Here is a 21,065-nt window from a genome sequence, read left to right on the forward strand (position 1 = left end):
GAACTTTAAAATGGTGCTACATCTCTTTGGAGCAACTTCATCTTTATTGAGCCTTGCAAACTTTGTTCTGAGGAAATGTGCAGAAGACAATGAAGAGCAGTTTAGTCGCGAGACAGTGCATAGGGTTTTGCATTGCTTCTACGTTGATGACTGCCTTGTGTCAGTATCCCCTGAGGAAGAAGTGGTGTGCCTCTATTATGATCTTGTATCTATTTGTGTTAAAGGCAACTTTTGATTCACAAAGTGGATAGGAAGGGCTTGGCTGGTATGATGGCCTATTGTTGCACAACATATGCTCTTATGCACACAATGCTTTTATCATGGGAAAATCTAGGGTAGCCCTGTTGAAATCAGTTTGCATCTCTCATATGGAGCTCATTGCTGCTACAATGGAGGAAGGAGTTGAACATGCAGCTTGAGGACTTTTTTGGACTGATAGTACTTCTGTGCTGAAGTACATCAAGAATGAAACTTCCAGCTTCTGAACCTTCATTCCACACAGAGTTTCAGAAATTCTTAAGGTCTCAAAAGCATCTCAATGGAAGTAAGTAAACACTTCAAGCAACCCTGAAGATTTGTCCTCTAGAGGGTTGAAGGTGAAAGCATTCCTGAAGAACGGGTGTCAGGGCCTCAGTATCTTCTTCAGCCCGAAAGGGAATGGCCTGTGAATCCCAATTTGTTCTGGAGAACTTGTGCTAGATGATCCAGAAGTCAAGAGGTGTGTGCAATTAAAGATATGTTGATTGAAGAGAAGATGAACATGGCAACATGCATAATCCATCACTTTTTGTCTTGGATCTGTTTGAGGAAGATACTGGCCTGGATTTCTAAATTTAAGAACTTTCTCTGGTTTCTTAGAAGATAAAGCAATTGAACATCTCTTTTTTGTAGTTTGACTTGGATGAAGAACAACAAGAGTATTTTTGGGGGACAGAGAGAGAGATTGAGAAAGCCAAAGATCAAATCAGCCAAAATTCTCTTTCAGTGGAGGAACGCAGAAAGGCTGAAATAGACGTCATTTGGGTTTTGCCCGAGAAAGAGATTTCCAGATGAATTCTCATAGAACATAGAAGTTTGCAAAGGGTAAAAAGTCTGGAAAGGAATCGCCATATTTCCACAGTCAGATAAGTACTTGAAGATGATGTCTTGAGAGTTGTTGGATGACTTAGTAGGGCAGCCATGGCTGAAAAGTTTAAACATCCTGTAATATTGGCATGTTTAGACCCAAGATCTGACTTCTACAGGTCGGTAGAGGTTTGAGAAGCTTCATGACTTTGACTTGTAAAGAGTGTTGGTAACGATCACTCTTACTGAGCGAAGTCCTGAAAGCTTCTGGCCTAGATGACTTGATTGTAAGAGAAAAAAAAGAGCACGTTTGCATAAATGTCAAGATATTTATCCTTGAAGAATTCATGTCTCGTATTTTGGTAGTATGTGGTTGCAATTATTATAGTGTAAAGCTTTTCTATATTCTAATTGTGTTGCACATTTATGGGTAATTTGACACATAGTTGGGATGTGGTAGAAGCAAATGAGTGTAGTTACGTATTCTCGCTTTGTCACCATTAGTTCAGTTTAGTCTAATTGAGTTAGAGCCTGAGAGGAAGCCACGGGGTGAATTTTTTTGTTGACCTTTTAAATACATTAATTTCTCTGTATGCTTTTAGAATGCTTAAATACACTAGTTACACTAATTGGAATGTTAATTTCAGCATATCACTAGTTTTAGTTTTGTTAGTTTCTTAACACTACAAGATTGTTCATCTTTGTTGGCTTTGTAATAAAGGACTGAATGTACCTTTTTTGACCTTGGAACTTCATTACTGTGGAAAGCAGTGTCAACCCCTGTACTCAGTCTCTGAGCGATTTTAGTTTGTTTTCAAGTAACCACTGTATTTTTGGATAGTGAAGATAAGTGTACAGAGCATGTGTGTGATAGCATGCAATTCATTAAACAAAACTGGAGCATAGTTCATCATAGGATTACAATGTTGTGGTCATAATGAAAACCTATTTTAAAAGGGAAAATTGGGTACTAAATATTCATTGATTCAAGGTTTTTGGGAAAGATAAGGAAATGGGATGTGAAAGGGCTGGCAGCACTAAGTAAACATTGCAGTCCCAAAGCAGTCAAGACAGCATTTATTTAGTCAAGACTGAGAATTGCATAGTATGGTTAAATTGACTGGTCCTAGGTTGCTGAGAGAATTAAAATGCTCATAATCTTCCAGCTTGCTGCCCATTGTTGGGCGTGTGTATGGACTTTGCAAATAATTATATATAAAAAAAGGAGTACAAGGATAAACTACAGGCCCTTTTAACTAATACATCTTGGAAGTGGGTGGCAACATTTAGAAACAATTGTCAGAGACAGAATTAGTAGACATCCACACAATACAGAGTCAAACAGTGTGGAAATGGGCCCTGCAGACCACCAGATCAGCACCCATTTACACTGATCCCTTTTTAAATTTAATTCTCCCACTGGAAGTATGGATTGATTGGGGGAACCAACATGAGTTTGTCTATGTTACAAGAAAAAAAATGTATTAATTAGTATTTATTTTTCAGAGTGGAGGCAAAGGAGCAGTGTTACCCAGAGATTAATATAAGGATCACTTATTTACTTAATGTATATTAACAATTTTTACTTGGTATACAAACAGTTTACATATTTGCAGGGAGCCCATCTGATTGAAACATAGACAACCCTGAAGACTATAGACGTCAAGAGACTGCAGAGAGACTAATGGAATGGACAGATAAAATATGAAAAATGATGTAGTTCATTTGAAATAATAGGAAAAACAGTATAAACTTGGATGGCACAATTCTAAAAGTGATACCAGATGATTTAGATATGTATGCATTGAAAGTAGTGGCAAGTTTTTTAAAAAAGTACTTAAAAGGAGCCTATATGTTAATGGGATTTATAAATGGAGGTATGTGTACAAAAGAAAGATGTTGTAATGACCTTTCGTAAAGCAACAATTTGGCCACAGTTTGAATATTGTATCCAATTGTGGGCATTATACTGGATGCACTAGAGTAATTCCAGTGGTGAAAATGGGCAGCTGTGATTCTCCTAGGAGCAGGGCAGGCTGTATGGGATTAAAGCTATCCAAATTCACTAAGTGTCCAAATAATAGTTGGAGGGAGGAACATGCACAAAATGCTGGAGGAATTCAGCAGGCCAGGCGGCATCTATGGAAAAGTGAACAGTTGACATTTTGGGCTGAGACCATTCATTGGGACTGGAAAAGAGATGAGAAGACAGTAAGAAGGTGGGGGGGGGGGAAGAAGGAAGAAGTACACGGTGGTAGCTGTTAGGTGAAACTGGGGGAGGGGTGAAGTAAAGAGCTGGGAAGTTACATAGAAACATAGGAAATATACAGCACCATACAAGCCCTTCAACCCACAAAGCTGTGCCAAACTTGTCCCTACCTGAGAACTACCTAGGCTTTACCCATAGCTGTCTATTTTTCTAAGCTCCATGTAGCCACCCAGGAATCTCTTGAAAGACCCTATCGTTTCCGCCTCCACCATCGCCGCTGGCAGCCCATTCCACGCACTCACCACTCTCTGTGTAAAAAAAACTTATCCAACATCTCCACTGTACCAACTTCCAAGCACCTTAAAACTATGCCCTCTTATGCTAGCCAATTCAGCTCTGGGGAAAAGCCTCTTGACTATCCACATGATCAATGCCTCTCAATATGTTGTACACCTCTATCAAGTCACCTCTCATCCTCTGTCACTCCAAGGAGAAAAGGCCGAGTTCACTCAACCTATTCTATTGGGAAGGTGATTGACGAAAGAGAAGGCTGGAGGAGGGGGAATCTGAGAGGAGAGGTCAAAGATCATGGAAGAAAAGAAGGAGGAAGAGCATCAGAGAGAGGTGATGGTTAGGTCAGGAGAAAAGGAGCGGGGTAAACAGGAATGGGGAATGGTGAAGGAGAAGGGGGAGGCATTACTGGAAGTTCGAGAAATGGATGTTCATGCTATCAGGTTGGAGGCTACGCAGAAGGTATATAAGGTGTTACTCCTCCAACCTGAGTGTGGCTTCATCACAGCAGTAAAGGAGGCCATGGACTGACATGTTGGAATGGGAAGTGGTATTGAAATGGAGGTCTACTAGGAGATCCCACTTTTGTTGGCAGACGGAGGGTAGGTGTTCAGCAAAAGGAGACTGTTTTCACTGGCAGAAGAGTCAAGAACAAAAGACCTAATTGGTGATTAACAAAAATAGCCAAAAAATACATGTATAAAAACATTGTGTAGCAAGTAGTTAGGATCTGAAATGTAGTGGAGAGACAATCAATTGAAGTATCAAAGAGAATAAATGGATAAGTACTTAAGAAAACATCTTCGAGCCATAGGACATGCTGGTTGAGGGGTGGGAGGGGAGGACTCATTGAATTCTTTTGCATAGAGTGGTCAGGACAAGATGGGCCAAATGACCTCTTGGTATGACAGGTTGAATCTCTTTGGTCCTACATTTTGTCCAGCGTGCTTTGAATCTGTAATACAGATCTGTATTAATTAACTAATTCTAACTCAGGTCTGTACTGATCTGTAACCTTTAACCTTTCATGGACATTTCTGACTTGCAGAAACTTAGATAATGGACAGTTCTCAGAACACTGGTATAACCGAGGTTGTGTCTACACTTAATGTTCTCCTGTTCAAAGGAAAATAATTAGAGGGTAATTGCTGAGGTCTGGCATCAGTCATGTCCTAACAATTCTGGAGAAGAGTATATAGTTTCAACATATTTGAAAGAAGTAGAGAGTTTTAAGTATTGTCATTCTGTACACTGATCTTGCATACAGTTAAAGTCCACAAAGTTTTCTATCCCCAGACCAGCATTCTGTTAGTTGCTGTCAATTTAATGAACATGCTTTACAACCAAGGACCAAACTCACCATCTTTTTGTATGAGCTTCTTGATTCAGTGTGCAGTGTTCATATCTTTCAGGCCACTTCCATGGTAGATGCGGTTTTCTTCCCGGAGCTGCTTCACACGACTTTGCAAATGTTGTAGCAGTTTCAATGTTCCAAAGTTCTGCTGTCTCAAAGAGACAATTGCAGAGGAAGTCAATGATGGAGTGGGTGTGGATTGCAAAAACAAGTTTTCACTGTGTCCCTATTAAGGAATAAAAAGTACACAAGGGTTACTGTACTGCAGAATTCTGGTTGCTCTGCAATATAATGATCTATCAAAGTTCAAAGTAAATTTACTACAAAGTATGTACATGTGACTATGTCCTACTCTGAGATTCAGTTTCTTGTGGACATTTATAGTAGATGCAAAGAAACAATAAATCAGTGGAAAGCTACAACACAGAAAGACGGGAAAAAAACCAATGTGCAAAAGAAGACAAACTTCACAAATGCAAATAAAAACAATTGAACTGTTTATACTATCAATCCATTTCTCTACCAAAGTCAATGCTTGCATTTTTTCACTGCTTCACCTACAACTTCTAAGGAATTCTTAGAAGTCTAGTTGTCTATGGAATGTAAACTTTGCTTACTAAAAAAACATTGAGATAAAGGTGAAGGTGCAGCTTTTTTTTGGAAAATTAAGTGCCAAAGCTACACAACATCAGATCTTAAACACGAAGCGTCTGCAGATTCTTGAAACCCAAAGCAACACACAAAATGCTGGAGGAACTCAGCAAGTCAAGCAGAATCTAAGGAAATGAATGAACAGATGATGTTTCGGGACTGGAAAGGATGGGGAAAGATACCCAATTTTAAAAGGTGGGGCAAAAGGAAGGAGGACATCTAGAAGGTAAAGCCAGGTGGGTAAGAATGATCGAGGAATGGAGAGGAAGGAATCTGATAAAAGAGGAGAGTGGTCCATGAGAGAAAGGGAAGGAGGTGATAATAGGCAGGTGAGAAGAGTTAAGAGGCCAGAGTGGGAAATAGGCAAAGCGAGGGGGAATGAATTTGTTTTTTTACCATAAGGAGCAATCCCTGTGGAAAGTGAGGGGGAGGTAAAGATATATTTGGTTGTAGAATCCTTTTGGAGATGGCGGAAGTTTTGGAGGATGACGTTTTGGAACGTCAGTTCTATTGCTAGATCAGTAACTCCATTCATATCAACAGAAGGAAATGGATGAGTTTCAGATCATTTACAGCTTTTTGTACTTAATTGTTTTTAAAGTATTTTTATTATTTAAAAATTACACTAACAATTTCAATTTTTATTAGTTTGAATGTAAATTGAAGAGAGATTCAATTTTCAATGAAAATCTTTGATTTTGAGAGTTAGTTCGGCCAGTGGATATAGTTTGACCAGATGCTTTTGCTGATTACGGACCAGCTTCAGGGATCTGGCTGGTGAGTCAGCATTCGTCTTTGTGAAATAACCAAGCCGAGACATTTACCACCCCCACCCCTCCAAAAATGATGTTGCAAGTAAATATGGCTATAGAAACAGCTCTCAACTCACACAGACCCAGTCAAACAGGACACATCAGACAGTGTGGCTTCAACCCAAGGTCATGTGTTATATCTATAGGGTTAGATTAAATCAAAATTTACCAAAGATAGTTGTTGGATTTCATTTTCCAGTTTTTCTGTCTTCTTTTCATGTTCACCTTTCTTCAAGAAACCGCTAAAGTAAAGGAAACTGGTTTGATAATTATGACCCACAAAACAGATTACTCTCTTATGCTTTGATAGTTAAGTCCAACTCATGGCCAAAGTTCAAGTGACTGTTCTTAATTAATTGGATTTTATTAAATTTCTGCACAAAAATCTTCTCCTGTGGCTAAGCTCACTAAATCTGCCAAAGGACAAGAGCCATCAAATATTGTACAAGAAGCATGTCTTTTTGCATACTGAACTATTTTGCCACTTGTAATATAACTGTCTTGTCAGCCTGCTAAATGACTAAGGAGCCTGTCACAAGCTCACTGGACTTACCATGGTATATCTTTGCATGTTCCAAATATTCTCACTAACTTTTTTTTTGAACAATTAAGTATTTCCTCAATATTAAACAAATCCTGTCCAAAATTCCATTAAGTGGTTATTAACTTTAAAAGCCTGAAAATCTAAACTGCATATGCTGGAGATCTGAAATTAAAAGATGCTGGAAACACCCAGCAGATCAAGCAGAATCTATGCAAAGAGAATCAGCCTTAACATTTCAGATCAAAGATCCTTCATCTGCCGAGAAAAACAGAAAAACTGTAGCTTTAAGTTGCATGGAAGGTGGGGGAAACAAAAGGAACTGATCTGATAGAGTGAGTCCAGGTTTGCTGAGTGGATATCCCCATATTGACCATGTCCTCATTTCCTTTGCAACTTTTGACTAATTTGATTTCTCTTTCCTAGTCAACTCTACTTCTCTTTCCACACTGCCGAGTGCTTCCAGCAGTTTTGGTTTTTGAAACTGACCTTTGAGGTCTGCTCGCACATCCAGTCTTTTCAGACCATTTGTCACTCAACTCTTCGTTTTTTAAAAATTCCTATTGTTATTTTTAAATGTTGCTAAAGCTTTGACATTTCATTATCTTACTAATTTCTTCCAGCCCAAAAGCCTTTTATCTGCATTTTTCTATTTCTTGCCTCTTGAATATTCCTCATTTAAGTTGCAATTTGTAGCCATGGTCTTCAACTGCCTAAGCCTGAAATACTCTCCCTAAGTTTTGCCTTCTTCCTTCCTCTTAAGGTGCTCGTTAAAATTCTTTGTCTTTGGTTATCCATCCTAATAGCTTTTCCCTTGGTGTCAAATTATTTGATAATGTTTCTATTTTTTTTTTGTAATTTATTTTTTATTGAAGTTCATCATCAAACATTTCCATAAGATGTATTTCAGACATTGTACCTATATATCATATATATCACAAATCTCCACTAAGTATATATCTGAGGTATACACTCATAGAAAAGAGTGGAAAGAAAAAAACAAGCAAAAGGAAAGAACTATGTACAAGTAGGGAGTGATCTATAATGTTGCTATTTAAATGTCCTAAAATGTTTTATTATCTTAAAAGCCAATGGAAAGAAATGATAATCCACTCAAAACATACTATCCTTCCTTTAATACCAGCTGGTAGTTGTACTAATTGGAATAGTTAAACACTGAGAACAGTTCTGTAGTCTGTTGTATTTTCAATGTACCAAATCTCCATGTAGTTGGCGAAAGTAGAACAGGGGTATTGAGAGATCGGGATACACATTGGCACTGAGAAAAGCCAGTGGAAGGTTGTTCAGCAGTTTTCTGAGATCTAGAGAAGCACCCGAATAGGGAAAATAAAACCCTCATGTTTTCATCTCCGCAAAAGCAGCCAGAGAAAATGGACAGAGTTCAAAGATTCAGTCAGGGAAATTAGTGTTAGAATTATTTCAGTGCAAACAATGCTGTTTATCGCAATGTGACAGTCACTATTCCGATTGGTTCCTATGCTGGGAATTTTGATTTGGAATCTTTTCACTTTCTGCCTTGTAACATTTTGCTAAAGCATTGACGTTTCATTTGACATTGTAGCATTTGATAAAGTCCCACATAGGAGATTAGTGGGCAAAATTAGGGCACATGGTATTGGGGGCAGAGTACTGACATGGATTGAAAATTGGCTGGCTGACAGGAAACAGTAGTGATAAATGGGTCCCTTTCAGAATGGCAGGCTGTGACCAGTGGGGCACCACAAGCTGGGACCGCAGCTGTTTACAATATACATCAATGATTTAGATGAAGGGATTAAAAGTAACATTAGCAAATTTCCTGATGACACAAAGCTGAGTGGCAGTGTGAAATGTCAGGAGGATGTTATGAGAATGCAGGGTGACTTGGACAGGTTGGGTGAGTGGGCAAATGTATGGCAGATGCAGTTTAATGTGGATAAATGTGAGGTTATCCACTTTGGTGGCAAGAACAGGAAGGCAGATTACTATCTAAATGGAGTCAAGTTAGGAAAAGGGTAAGTACAATGAGATCTAGGTGTTCTTGTACATCAGTCAATGAAAGCAAGCATGCAGGTACAGCAGGCAGTGAAGAAAGCTAATGGCATGCTGGCTTTTATAACAAGAAGAATTGAGTATAGGAGTAAAGAGGTTCTTCTGCAGCTGTACAGGGCCCTGGTGAGACCCCACCTGGAGTATTGTGTGCAGTTTTGGTCTCCAAATTTGAGGAAGGACATTCTTGCTATTGAGGGAGTGCAGCGTAGGTTCACATGGTTAATTCCTGGAATGGCGGGACTGTCATATGTTGAAAGATTGGAGCGACTGGGGCTTGTATACACTGGAATTTAGAAGGATGAGAGGGGATCTGATTGAAACATATAAGATTATTAAGGGATGGGACACACTGGAGGCAGGAAGCATGTTCCAGCTGATGGGTGAGTCCAGAACTACAGTTTAAGAATAAGGGGTAGGCTATTTAGAACAGAGATGCGGAAAAACTTTTTCACCCAGAGAGTGGTGGATATGTGGTATGCTCTGCCCCAGAAGGCAGTGGAGGCCAAGTCTCTGGATGCATTCAAGAGAGAGTTAGATAGAGCTTAGATATTGGGGTCAAGGGATATGGGGAAAGGGCAGGAATGGGGTGCTGATTGTGTATGATCAGCCTTGATCATAGTGAATGGCGGTGCTGGCTAGAAGGGCCGAATGGCCTACTGTCTATTGGCTCTGACTTGATAGGTTTCAAAAGGGCACAGTTCCCTTAAAGATTCTAGCATTTGTTAAAATCACTGGAAAGACTTTTGTTAAATCACTGGCAACTGGTGATTAACAAGGGAAGCGATTATTATTGGACAAACCACTAAGAATTTATTAATTATTGAGTACAATGGGTTATGGCGGGGCCAGTGTTGCTGGTGGTAGAGGCAAGGATGGTGGTGAGTATGACTGTATTAAAATCTACAGATGGCACTGTAGATTTGTATCAAGTTAAAGATTATTTCTGATGGATTTGTCGCAAGATTGTCCGTTCATCGTCCAATCCCACATTTGCTTTCCAAATAGAATGAAGTGTTGTTAATGGAAAACACTGACAATTTAATTAATGGGAACTGGCTTGTTAACACTGCAACTTCAAAAAACAATACAGATAGAGATATTTGGTCCGTTGGAAATGGGCTTAGGCATTCTTTGTCCCAGAGGTTGTAGACTTCATAAAGTTTCTTTCCCATGAACAAAATTCCAAAAGGCTTTAAAATCCCAGTGAAAGATGCCAATAAAATGGTGAAGCCAGTGGAAGATGATATCTTCTATTATGAGCAAAAAGCAGCATAAAGTCATAGACTACAAGTAGTTTTTTTAAATTCTAAATGGCTTTGGCAGTTTAGGTAAATGATGTTTTATCTTTCAGTGGATTTGTGGTGGTTTGCAGAAATAAGGCTGATTCCCATTAATAATCATGTAATAGCAATGAATACTAAGAACAATGAAATCAAGAAGAGGAGTTTGCTAGTGGAAGAAAATCAGATCAACTGCAGGCAGTATTTCACAAAAAAAACTTTTATCTAATTGATAAGTCATTGTATAACCTCATTCACTGCCAGAGGTCATTGCCCCAGGCAGCCTGAAGCACCACTTTTTCATTAACTTGAGAAGTTGGGTAGACTATTTGATTAAACAGAAATCTGAATTTGACTATATAAATCAAAACTGCCCTGGAAGGGAAATTTGAATGAGGTATAAAGAATTATGAGGGGTGTTGATAGGGTAAAAGTAGGCTTTTTCCCTCTGAAGATGGGTGAGACTAGAACTGGAGGCCATAAGCTAGAGGTGAAAGGTGAAAAATTTAAGGGAAACCTGACAGGAACAAACTCAATCATAGCTGCGAGTATGGAACAGACTGCCTCCAGAAGTGGTAGATGTGAATTCAATTTGAACATTTAAGAGAAATTTGGAAAAATACATGGATGGAAGGGTTGTATGGAGGACCTATGGTGCAGGAGCAGATCAATGGGACAGGGAATACATCAGTTTGGCATGGACTAGGTGGGCCAAAAGGACTGTTACTCAGGTTGTGAGTGCTGTTTCCCTTTAAGAAAGGGGAAGCAAGGAAGGCTTGCAGGGCTACGTATAATTGAAGCGTGGAGCACTGAAACCACCGTTCCTGCACGCAAATGTACAGTTTCTGTAAAATCAAATTGAAGACCTCGGACCAAGATTGCTGTACCAGAGGTACACCAAGGACAGTTGTGTACTTTATTTCACAGAAACATGGCTCATCCCTGCTGTAATGTATGGATCTATTTCTCATGAATATATTGAGTGATAGAATTTGGGTTAAGTTTATAGAAACATAGAAAATAGGTGCAGGAGTAGGCCATTTGGCCCTTCGAGCCTGCACCGCCATTCAGTATGATCATGGCTGATCATCCAACTCAGAACCCTGTACCTGCTTTTTCTCCATACTCCCTGATCCCTTTAGCCACAAGGGCCATTCTAACTTCCTCTTAAATATAGCCAATGAACCGGCCTCAACTGTTTCCTGTGGCAGAGAATTCCACAGATTCACCACTCTCTGTGTGAAGAAGTTTTTCCTCATCTCGGTCCTAAAAGGCTTCTCCTTTATCCTTAAACTGTGACCCCTCGTTCTGGACTTCCCCAACATCGGAAACAATCTTCCTGCATCTAGCCTGTCCAATCCCTTTAGAATTTTATACGTTTCTAAATCCCCCTCAATCTTCTAAATTTCAGTGAGTATAAGCCTAGTTGATCCAGTCTTTCCTCATATGAAAGTCCTGCCATCCCTGGAATCAATCTGGTGAACCTTCTCTGTACTCCCTCTATGGTAAGAATGTCTTTCCTCAGATTAGGGGACCAAAACTGCACACAATATTCTAGGTGCAGTCTCACCAAGGCCTTGTACAACTGCAGTAGAACCTCCCTGCTCCTGTACTCAAATCCTTTTGCTATGAATGCCAATTATGTGAATGTAACGGGGGGGGGGGGGGGGGGAGAGGAGTTAAAAATAGAGTATGATTAGTATAAACAGGTGCTTGATAGGTAGACAAATTGCTGAAGGAATACAGGTTAATCAGTAAACACTGATTATTCAGCTCTCTCTACAGATGCTGCTTGACCTAAGGACCTCCGGCACCCAGGTCATGCCCTTTTCTCACTGTTACCATCAGGTAGGAGGTACAGAAGCCTGAAGGCACACACTCAGAGATTCAGGACCAGTTTCTTTCCCTCTGCCATCTGATTCCTAAATGGACATTGAACCCATGAACACTACCTCACTTTTTAAATGTATATTATCTCTGTTTTTGCACAATTTTTAATCAATTCAATATACATAGATTGTAATTGTTTTACTGTAATTGGTTTATTATTATTAATTATTTTCTCTTCTATATTATGTATTGCATTGAATTGCTGCTAAGTTAACAAATACATGCTGGTGATAATAAACCCGATTCTGATTCTGACCCACTGAGTTCCTAGGCAACTTGTTTGTCACTCCAAATTCCAGCATTTATATTCTCTTGCATGGACCTGTTTCCATGTTGCATGATTCATAATTCATACGGCAATCAAGCAAACTCAACACTCTCAAAAGGGAAATCATTGACTAGATTTACTAGAGCCCTTTTAAGATGTAAATACATGCTGTGGATTAAAGGGAACTAATAGATTTGGATTTCCAGAAATATTTTAATCAGGTGCCACATAAAGCAGGGGTTCTTAACTTTTATTTTTGCAGGTCTGTAACCTTTATAGAAGACCAGCAAAGCCTGTGGATCCTTTCTGAGAATACTGTATTTAAATAAATAAAATAAAAACATAAGATCACAAAAGAAACCAATTATATTGAAATAGTTATCAAAATATAAAAAATACAAATTTCTGATCTAGTAATATGAGTTTCTTTAATAAGCATTAAATAACTACCATAATTTCAAATTAGTAATGAGTGTGCTGTGAACGATATTCTGAGCTATTTGTAAAAACTGTAATGTGATTTTTATTGGTGACAAGGTCACAGGTACTGCTAATACTATTGTGGCTTGTTATCTACATGCATAATGGAAGGAAATGCTAAATTTCCAGTTAGAGTTTAGTCAAAATTAAGATGTAAATTTTTTCCCCATCCAAATTCACAGATCCCTGGAATCTATCCACAGATCCCCTGTTAAGAACCCCTGACATAAAGGGTTACTGCACAAAATAAGAATCCAGTCAGTAGCTTGGCAAATTGTGAGGGCAGCCCCAAGATCTTGCGAAGGACATATTCAGTGAGTGGCCAAGAAGTTGACAGGTGGAATCTAAAGAGAGAAAATGTGCCATTGTCCATTTTGGAAGGAAGGTTGTAAAAGCAAATTATTTGCATGGAGTAAGATGACAAATAGTGCAACACAAAGAGATCTAAGTACACAAAATGAAAAGAAATTAGGTTCAGTAAGCAAGTAAAAAAGCCAAAGACATGCTGATTTTTATTGCAAGAGGTAAAAACGTGGTTTCGAGGAACTTGGAGGCACATGAAAAAGTAGGACAAAGCCAGCATGGTTCCCTTCAAACAAAATCTTGCCTGACAAATCAGTTAGAATTCTTTGAAGAAATAACAAACAGGATGGACAAAGGAGTATCAGTAGATGTTGTATAGTTGGATTTTCAAAAAGTTGGATTTTCATGTGCAGTAAGGTGCTGCACATGAGGGTGCTTAACAAGTTAAGAGCCCATGGTATTAGAGGAAAGATACAAGCGTGGGTAGAGCATTGGCTGATTGGCAGGAGGCAAAGAGTGGGAATGAAGGGAGCTTTTGCTGGTTGGTTGCCAGTGACTAGTGGTGTTCCACAAGTGTCTGTATTGGTATTGCTTCTTTTTATGTTATACAGTATGTCAATGATTTGGATGACAGAATTGATGGCTTTGTGGCCAAGTTTGCAGACGATTTGAAGATAGGTAGAAGATCGGCATAGTGTTGAAACGGGGAGACTACAGATGGACTTAGACAGATTAGGAGAATGGGCAAAGAAGTGGCAGATGGAATACAGCATCAGGAAATGTATGGTCATGCACTTCAGTAGAAGTAAAAGCACAGACTATTTTTTAAATGCAAAAAAAAGTTCAAAAATTCAAGGTTAAAAGGAACTTGGAAGTCCTCATGCAGGATTCCCTAATGGTTAATTTGCAGGTTGAGTTGGCAGTGTGGAAGGCAAATGCAATGTTAGCATTCATTTTGAGAGCACTAGAATATAGAAGTAAGGATGTAATGTAAAGGCTTTATAAGGCACTGGTAATTGTGAGCAGTTTTGGAACCCTTATCTAAGTAAGGAAGTTCATGAGACTGCTTCCAGAAATGAAAGGGTTACCATACGAGAACTGATTGATGGTTCTGGGCTTGTACCCACTGAAATTCAGAAAAATGAGGGGGATCTCATTAAAACCTATCAAATGTTGAAATGCCTCAATAGAGTGAATTTAGAGAGGATGTTTCCTATGGGGGGTGAAGTCTAGGTCCAGAGGCTACAGCCTCAGAATAGAGGACGTCCATTTCGAACAGAGATGAGGAGGAGTGTGGTAAATCTGTGGAATTTGTTGCCACAGACAGCCATGGAGACCAAGTCATTGGATATATTTAAGGTAGAGATTGGTAGATTCTTGATCAGTCAGGACATGAAGGGTTACAGGGAGAAGGCTGGAGAGTGGGGCTAAGAGGGAATGGATCAGCCATTTTGAAATGGCGGAGAGATTCGATGGGCCAAATGGCCTAATTCTGTTCCTATAATTTTTGGTCTTATGGTATGGAATATAAAAGTAGGGAGTTTTGGTGCAGCTTTCCATTATGGCGGGACTGCACCTGGAGGGAGGGAGGTAGGTGGGGTGTGTGTGTGTGTGTGTGTGTGTGTGTGTGTGCGTGCGCGTGCATATGTGTACGTGTAATGTTGGCACATGGCCAAGTGGTTAAGGCGTTCATCTAGTGATGTGAAGATTGCTAGTTCGAGCCTTGGCTGAGGCTCTGTGTGTCCTTGAGCAAGGCACTTAACCACACATTGCTCTGTGATGACACCGGTGCCAAGTTGTATGGGTCCTAATGCCCTTCCCTTGGACAACATTGGTGCTGTCGAGAGGGGAGACTTCCAGCTTGGGCAGCTGACAGTCTTCCATACAACCTTGCCCAGGCTTGCACCCTGAAAACTTTCCAAGGCGCAAATCCATGGTCTAGCGAGACTAACAGAGGCCTACACACATATATATAGAATGAGAGGTGATCTTATTTAAATAACTTGTTCTGAAATGGACTGACAGGGTGAATGTTCAGAGGATATAATGGCAGAACTGGACAGCATGTTTACAGAAAAAAGGTTTATCAGTTAAGGCAAATTTCTCAGAATTCTGACTGTAGTTCTCTGTCCCCAAGTGCTATGGAGATGGAACCATGTGTATGTTCAAGGTTCAAACTGCTAGACATTTAAATGAGAAAGCAATGAAGGGTGATGGAGAGAGAATGGGAAAGTAATGTTGGATCAGTCATCTTATTGAATGGCAGAGCAGGCTTAAAAAGCAGATTCCTGCTACCTGCTCCCATTTCTTTTATTTCTATTGCGTACTTGCCCACATTTAAGGTCATGTTACATACTTGTCATATTCTTCATTCAATTCTTCCCTGAAATTGTGGGTGAGCTTGCAGACAGTCTCATCTTTCCACTTGGCCCTGTTCCTTTGGACTGTTTGTAACTTGGTGCCCTTCTCCAAAATCTGCTGCTGCAGTGTGTGATCCTCTTCACTCCCAGACTCCTTCATTGGTGAATTCTTCAACCTGCTGTCTTCAGTGTGATTCTATACAATGGACAACATAGAACTATGATACTATCCTAGTCATAGATGCCTCAGTTTGGCAGCATGTTCAGCACCAGCTTATGAGCTCATATCTATCTCCCGGGGATACTGTATGTGATGTTTCCCAGTTCTGAGTTGAAGTAGCTCCCCTTCAGTGGTAGGAGACTTGACTAACAGAGGTAAAAGACAGAAAATGGTTATTACAACCATGTCTGATACTTAATTCCCTGCAAGGTTTTGGTAGAGGCCAGTCAAGAGGAAGCAGCATTTGTTCAGCCTAATCCCACATTCAACCCCCAGTTCCTGTAAATTATGACTCTTCAAGTACACATCTAAATACAGTTTAAATGTGGAGAGGGTTTCTGTCTTTATCACACTTTCAGCCATTGAGCTGTAGATCTCCAAAACTACTGAGCTGATTATAAGATACTTCAAACTAGTTCTAGTATACCCTTCCTTCTAAAAGAAATTTTCTGGTATGGTTTTTGTTGCATTTAAGGCCCTGTGGACAAGCACTCTAAAGTCCTGTTCTTCCTTACCATTCAGTAGCCCCCTTATTACTGTATATTCTCTTAACAGCTTTCCATGTCAATTCTTTCACATTCACATACATTCAATTCACTTTTTGACCCAAATGCTACGTCCAACTCTGAAAGTCTGACATTAGCCTTTTTTTTTGCTTCATCTTACCCTGAGCACTTTGTTATTCAGGTTGTCTACCCTTAGTTACTCAACCATTTTATTCATAAGATCCTAATACTCCACTATACTTTCAAATACCCGTAAGTGCCCCAGTTCATTTAACTTAGTCAAGATAATGCATCACATTTAGCTACACATAACCAAAACCCTTTAGTCTATTTCCTATCTTCTGTTTTATTTGCCTTTCAAACATTAATTTTCTTCTTTCCATTTCTGCTTTTCTTCCTTTTAGCACTTTTACATAGCTTTCTACCTGCTGGCAAACTCATCCCACCCTAACAGCAAGAGTAGACCTTTCTCTAAGACTCTGTCGAAGTGCATTTACCCAGACAGAGGGAGCTACTGAGATGAATTAGAATTGCTTTGATGATAGGAAGCAGAGGGTGATGGGTTGAAGGTCAGTTCTCCATCTGGAGGCCTGAGGTCAGTGTTAGTACCTCTGTTATTCATTGTTTAAGTAAAAAAAATGACATGTGAAAGTATATGGCACAATCAGCAAGTTTGCTGGTGATACTAAATTAGAAGATCTTGTTGATATTGAAGCAAGTTGCAATGAATTGCAAAGTGATCTTGACCAGGTAGGGAGATAGAATGAGGTATAGAAAATGAATATCAACTCAGATAAGTGTAAGGGGATGCATTTAGAGCAGTCAGCCGAGGTTAGGCCTTGTACAGTGAATGGCAGGGCACTGTTGAGTGTGGTGGTACAGAGGGACATGGGAATGTAAGTGTGCAATTTGTTGAAAGTAGCCATGCGTTGAGACAGAGTGGAGGAGAAGGTTTAGCATCAGTCTTCATCAGTCAAGGCATTGTGTTTTTGAACAGGGACATTATGTTGTAGTATTGTGTACCACCATGTCCCTGGAATGTAAATTTTACTCTCCAGCTACAGATTAATCTGTACTCTCCCATTTCTGCAGTCACAGTGTGTGGCACAGAAGTAATCCAGAGATTACTACCTCAGAGTTCCTTCTTTCCCAACTTCCACAAATATCCTGGTAGGAGGACATCACATTTTAGGAGCAAGAGTAACCATTCAAGCATTCCATTTCTGCTTTACCATTCAGTCCAGTTATGTCAGATCCTGTATCTCTGTAGCAAAGGATATCAGGGTGAAGAAACCATAGTTGACGAGATGTGCAAAGGTCTAGACACGAGGAAGATAACATACTTGAGGCTTCAGAAGCAAGGATCAGGCAGGGCTCTAGAAGGTTACAAGGTAGTCTGGTAGGAGCTTAAGAAGGGACTTTGGAGAGCTAGAAGGGAACAAGAGAAGACCTTGGCAAGTAGAATTAAGGAAAGCCCTAAGGCATTCAACACGTACATGAAGAGCAGGAGGATAACAAGAGTTGAGGTAGGACCAATTAGGGATTGAAGAGGAAACATGTCTGGAGTTGGAGGAGGTAGGGGAAGTCCTTGATGAATAATAGGAATGGAAGGCTATGTGGAGGGAAGGGTTATATGGATCTTAGAGTAGGTTAAAAGGTCAGCACAACATCATGAGCCGAAGGGCCAGTAATGTGCTGTATGTGTTAGTACCACTACCATGTAACCGTGAATCAGTAGGACATGGGTTCAAGCTGGTTCCACACACTTGTGCACAAGATCACTGTAGGCACTTCCAGTGTTGCACTCCGTGAAAGTGTCATCTCTCAGTTGAGAAGTGAAACTCCTCAGGTGTATGTGAAAGCAAAGAATAGAACATTTCTGCCAGTATTCTGATCAATATTTTCATATCAGCCAGTGCCGATGAAAGCAAATATATTTGTTATTACCTGATTGTCCTCTGGACCTTGGGTACCAAATTTTCTACACTATAAAACTGATAACTTTGCAAAAGAACTTGGGGACACTGCAAGATCATGAAGGGTACTATATAATTGTGAGGTCTTTGTTTTCTTTTACAGCACTTTCAAGAACTCAGGCCAATCACAGAAGAAGTTGTGTTAAAGTTATATTCTACTCTCTTCTGAAATACCTCATCATTCATGAAATTGAAGAATAACTCAGAGCTGAAAAATGGATAGAGTTACCTGGATCAACCTGTCCTCCAAGGCAGCCAGAGCCTTTCCTTTATCCAATGAAAACTGTTCTCCTTGTTGCTGTTTGAGGTCTTGTTCCTAAAGACCAAAAAGAATAAAATTGGTCTGCAATACTTTGATGAGTTGATGATTAACACAATGACTTTACTGAACAACTAAAGGTATTAAGTACTCCATCACCCAGGGTCCATATCCTCATTGGACCTCCTTTGCAACACAGTTTCAGTACTTTTGATGCATGAGTATCTTAATTTGCCTCTTCAAGCAGAAGTATAAATTTGCTTGGCACACACAGCTGTCAACCAATTAGAACAATTACATTGTTTTAATTGGCCTGTTAAAGAGCAATATTGCTGTTTTGAATGGCTTGATGGAAATCCTTACATCATTGTCTTCAAATCCATCCATGAGTTTGTCACTCCCTAATGCTTTAACTTCTGCCCTATTGTCAGCTAATCACTGCACGTCCTGGATTTCCTATGTTCCATTATGTGTCCAAATAGTCAATTATTTTGGGTGTAGTCACAATAAGTTTGCATACTGAGAGTTTTTTTTTAAATGAGATGAGAAACTGCAAGGGAAAGAAGGGAGGAGCAAAGTCTAGTTAGGGTCTTTATATCCCTTAGTCTCCACATCCACATATGGGAGAGTGAGGCTGATGGGGTGAGGAAACCAGAAAACCAAAAAGGGAGGAACGTACAAAGGCTCCTTACAGATCGGCATCAGAATAGAACTCCTCTTCTTTCCCTTAAGCTCTTTCTCTCCATCTCTATTTCCCTGTAACCTTTGGGTCTACTTCCACCCTTACTTCCTCCTAACCTCTATTTCTCTCTCCCTTCTCACCACATCTCTCCCTGCATCCATAAGCAGTTTGGTTGGCTGAGGAGTATGGTTTGCAATTCTCCTCTGTCACGCACCTAATCTCTCTTCAATGGTTTCATTAGCTGGGTTGGCATCTCCAAATAGTGGGAGGTGGAATGTGTACAAGTTCTTATGCCAGGGGCAGTGTAGAACAACATTGCACCAACATCTGCTAACTGTAGTCTAGCAAATTTTGCGAAAGACTAGTATTAATGTGCCCCATTAATAGATAACTGGAAGTAATCTGGGTTAATTTGCAGAAATATTAATCATAGATGTTAATACTGGTTAATGAAATTGTATTGAAGATGACCCTATATCTGGGACAATAATAATCTGTCAACCTCAACAAAAAGCAATTAGCTGATCATTGTTGTGCAGTATCATAGCATAATTGCAAACCTCTTTCTGCAAAGTGATTCTTTCTCCAAATCCTTTACATTGGAACAATGGTTATAAAAATTCCATGGGGTAGGGAGAAATTCATGTGTGGAACTAATAGTTTTTGGAAACCCAATATTACACTCTGTTTGAGTTTCTCTTGGGTCAGTGGTATTTTTGTCAAGATTTAGGAAGTTTACTGCTTTTCTCCCTGTTGATGTGTTCAACAACAGATAATTTTCATCCCTAACTTTTTCAGTACATACGGCTTGTGTACAAACAGCTCATTCAGTTGTGTATTAATTGTACATTAAATTGGAACAGAAGAGGTGTGTTATAATGAACAACCAATGCAATTGAATACAGTTGCTTAAACTGGTCTCATGCAAATCAGCCATTTCCATTTCCACAATGGAAGGGTGTAAAAAATGCTGACTCATTATCATCCATTTTGCATTGTGCACAGGTAAAATTTACTACAGCATTTCTTCCTATCCCAACCTAGTCCTGGCACTCATTTATGTTTGTGTATTTTAGATCGTATGGGCAGAGAAATGTGCTCACTGCAACAGATTCCCTTTTCTTTAGTGACATAATGCAGAGTAGGTCCTTCCGGCCCTTTGAGCCATGCCACCACAGCAACCTATATAACCTCATCACAGGTTAGTTTTCCAATGACCAATTAACCCACCCAATTCATCTTTCAACATATGTGAGGGAACTGGAGAAAACCCGTGCGCCTAACGGTGACTCCTTTGCTTGCATCTTCAGAAACGGCTCTATTTCCATCTTCAACATTTCTATGTTTCCCTTTCAGGGTTCTTTTAAAGACCCTGACCTGGAGTTACATGCGGACTATGGTTCTCTGCGGGAATGGGACCCGCTCTTGGCGTTTCACGACTGGCCGTTGTTTGGCATCTGGGCAGGAGAGCGCTGTGTCACGGGACCCTGACCTGGAGTTACATGCGGACTATGGTTCTCTGCGGGAATGGGACCCGCTCTTGGCGTTTCACGACTGGCCGTTGTTCGGCATCTGGGCAGGAGAGCGCTGTGTCACGGGACCCTGACCTGGAGTTACATGCGGACTATGGTTCTCTGCGGGAATGGGACCCGCTCTTGGCGTTTCACGACTGGCCGTTGTTCGGCATCTGGGCAGGAGAGCGCTGTGTCACGGGACCCTGACCTGGAGTTACATGCAGACTATGGTTCTCTGCGGGAATGGGACCCGCTCTTGGCGTTTCACGACTGGCCGTTGTTCGGCATCTGGGCAGGAGAGCGCTGTGTCACGGGACCCTGACCTGGAGTTACATGCGGACTATGGTTCTCT

The 21,065-nt window shown here is 40.2% G+C and overlaps 1 protein-coding gene across 11 annotated transcripts in view; it reads right to left on the bottom strand.

Annotated features, from left to right (window-relative positions):
• The window catches only part of si:ch211-102c2.8 (uncharacterized), a 121,086-nt gene that overhangs the window by 42,775 nt on the left and 57,246 nt on the right, over window positions 1-21,065 (bottom strand). For 10 of the 11 annotated variants that reach the window (XM_059988427.1, XM_059988423.1, XM_059988428.1 and 7 more), the window contains 4 exons: window positions 18,488-18,574; window positions 15,553-15,752; window positions 6,552-6,624; window positions 4,926-5,145 (listed from right to left, as the gene is read on the bottom strand). In XM_059988427.1, coding sequence (XP_059844410.1) covers window positions 4,951-5,145; window positions 6,552-6,624; window positions 15,553-15,752; window positions 18,488-18,574 — 555 coding nt within the window. In that variant the 3' untranslated portion in view covers window positions 4,926-4,950. Of the gene's footprint in view, window positions 1-4,925; window positions 5,146-6,551; window positions 6,625-15,552; window positions 15,753-18,487; window positions 18,575-21,065 lie in introns of those variants that run through there. The other variant, XR_009515482.1, reaches the window with a different exon arrangement.

The sequence above is a fragment of the Hypanus sabinus genome, chromosome 13 (assembly GCF_030144855.1).
Source record: "Hypanus sabinus isolate sHypSab1 chromosome 13, sHypSab1.hap1, whole genome shotgun sequence".
Lineage (NCBI taxonomy): Eukaryota > Metazoa > Chordata > Chondrichthyes > Myliobatiformes > Dasyatidae > Hypanus > Hypanus sabinus.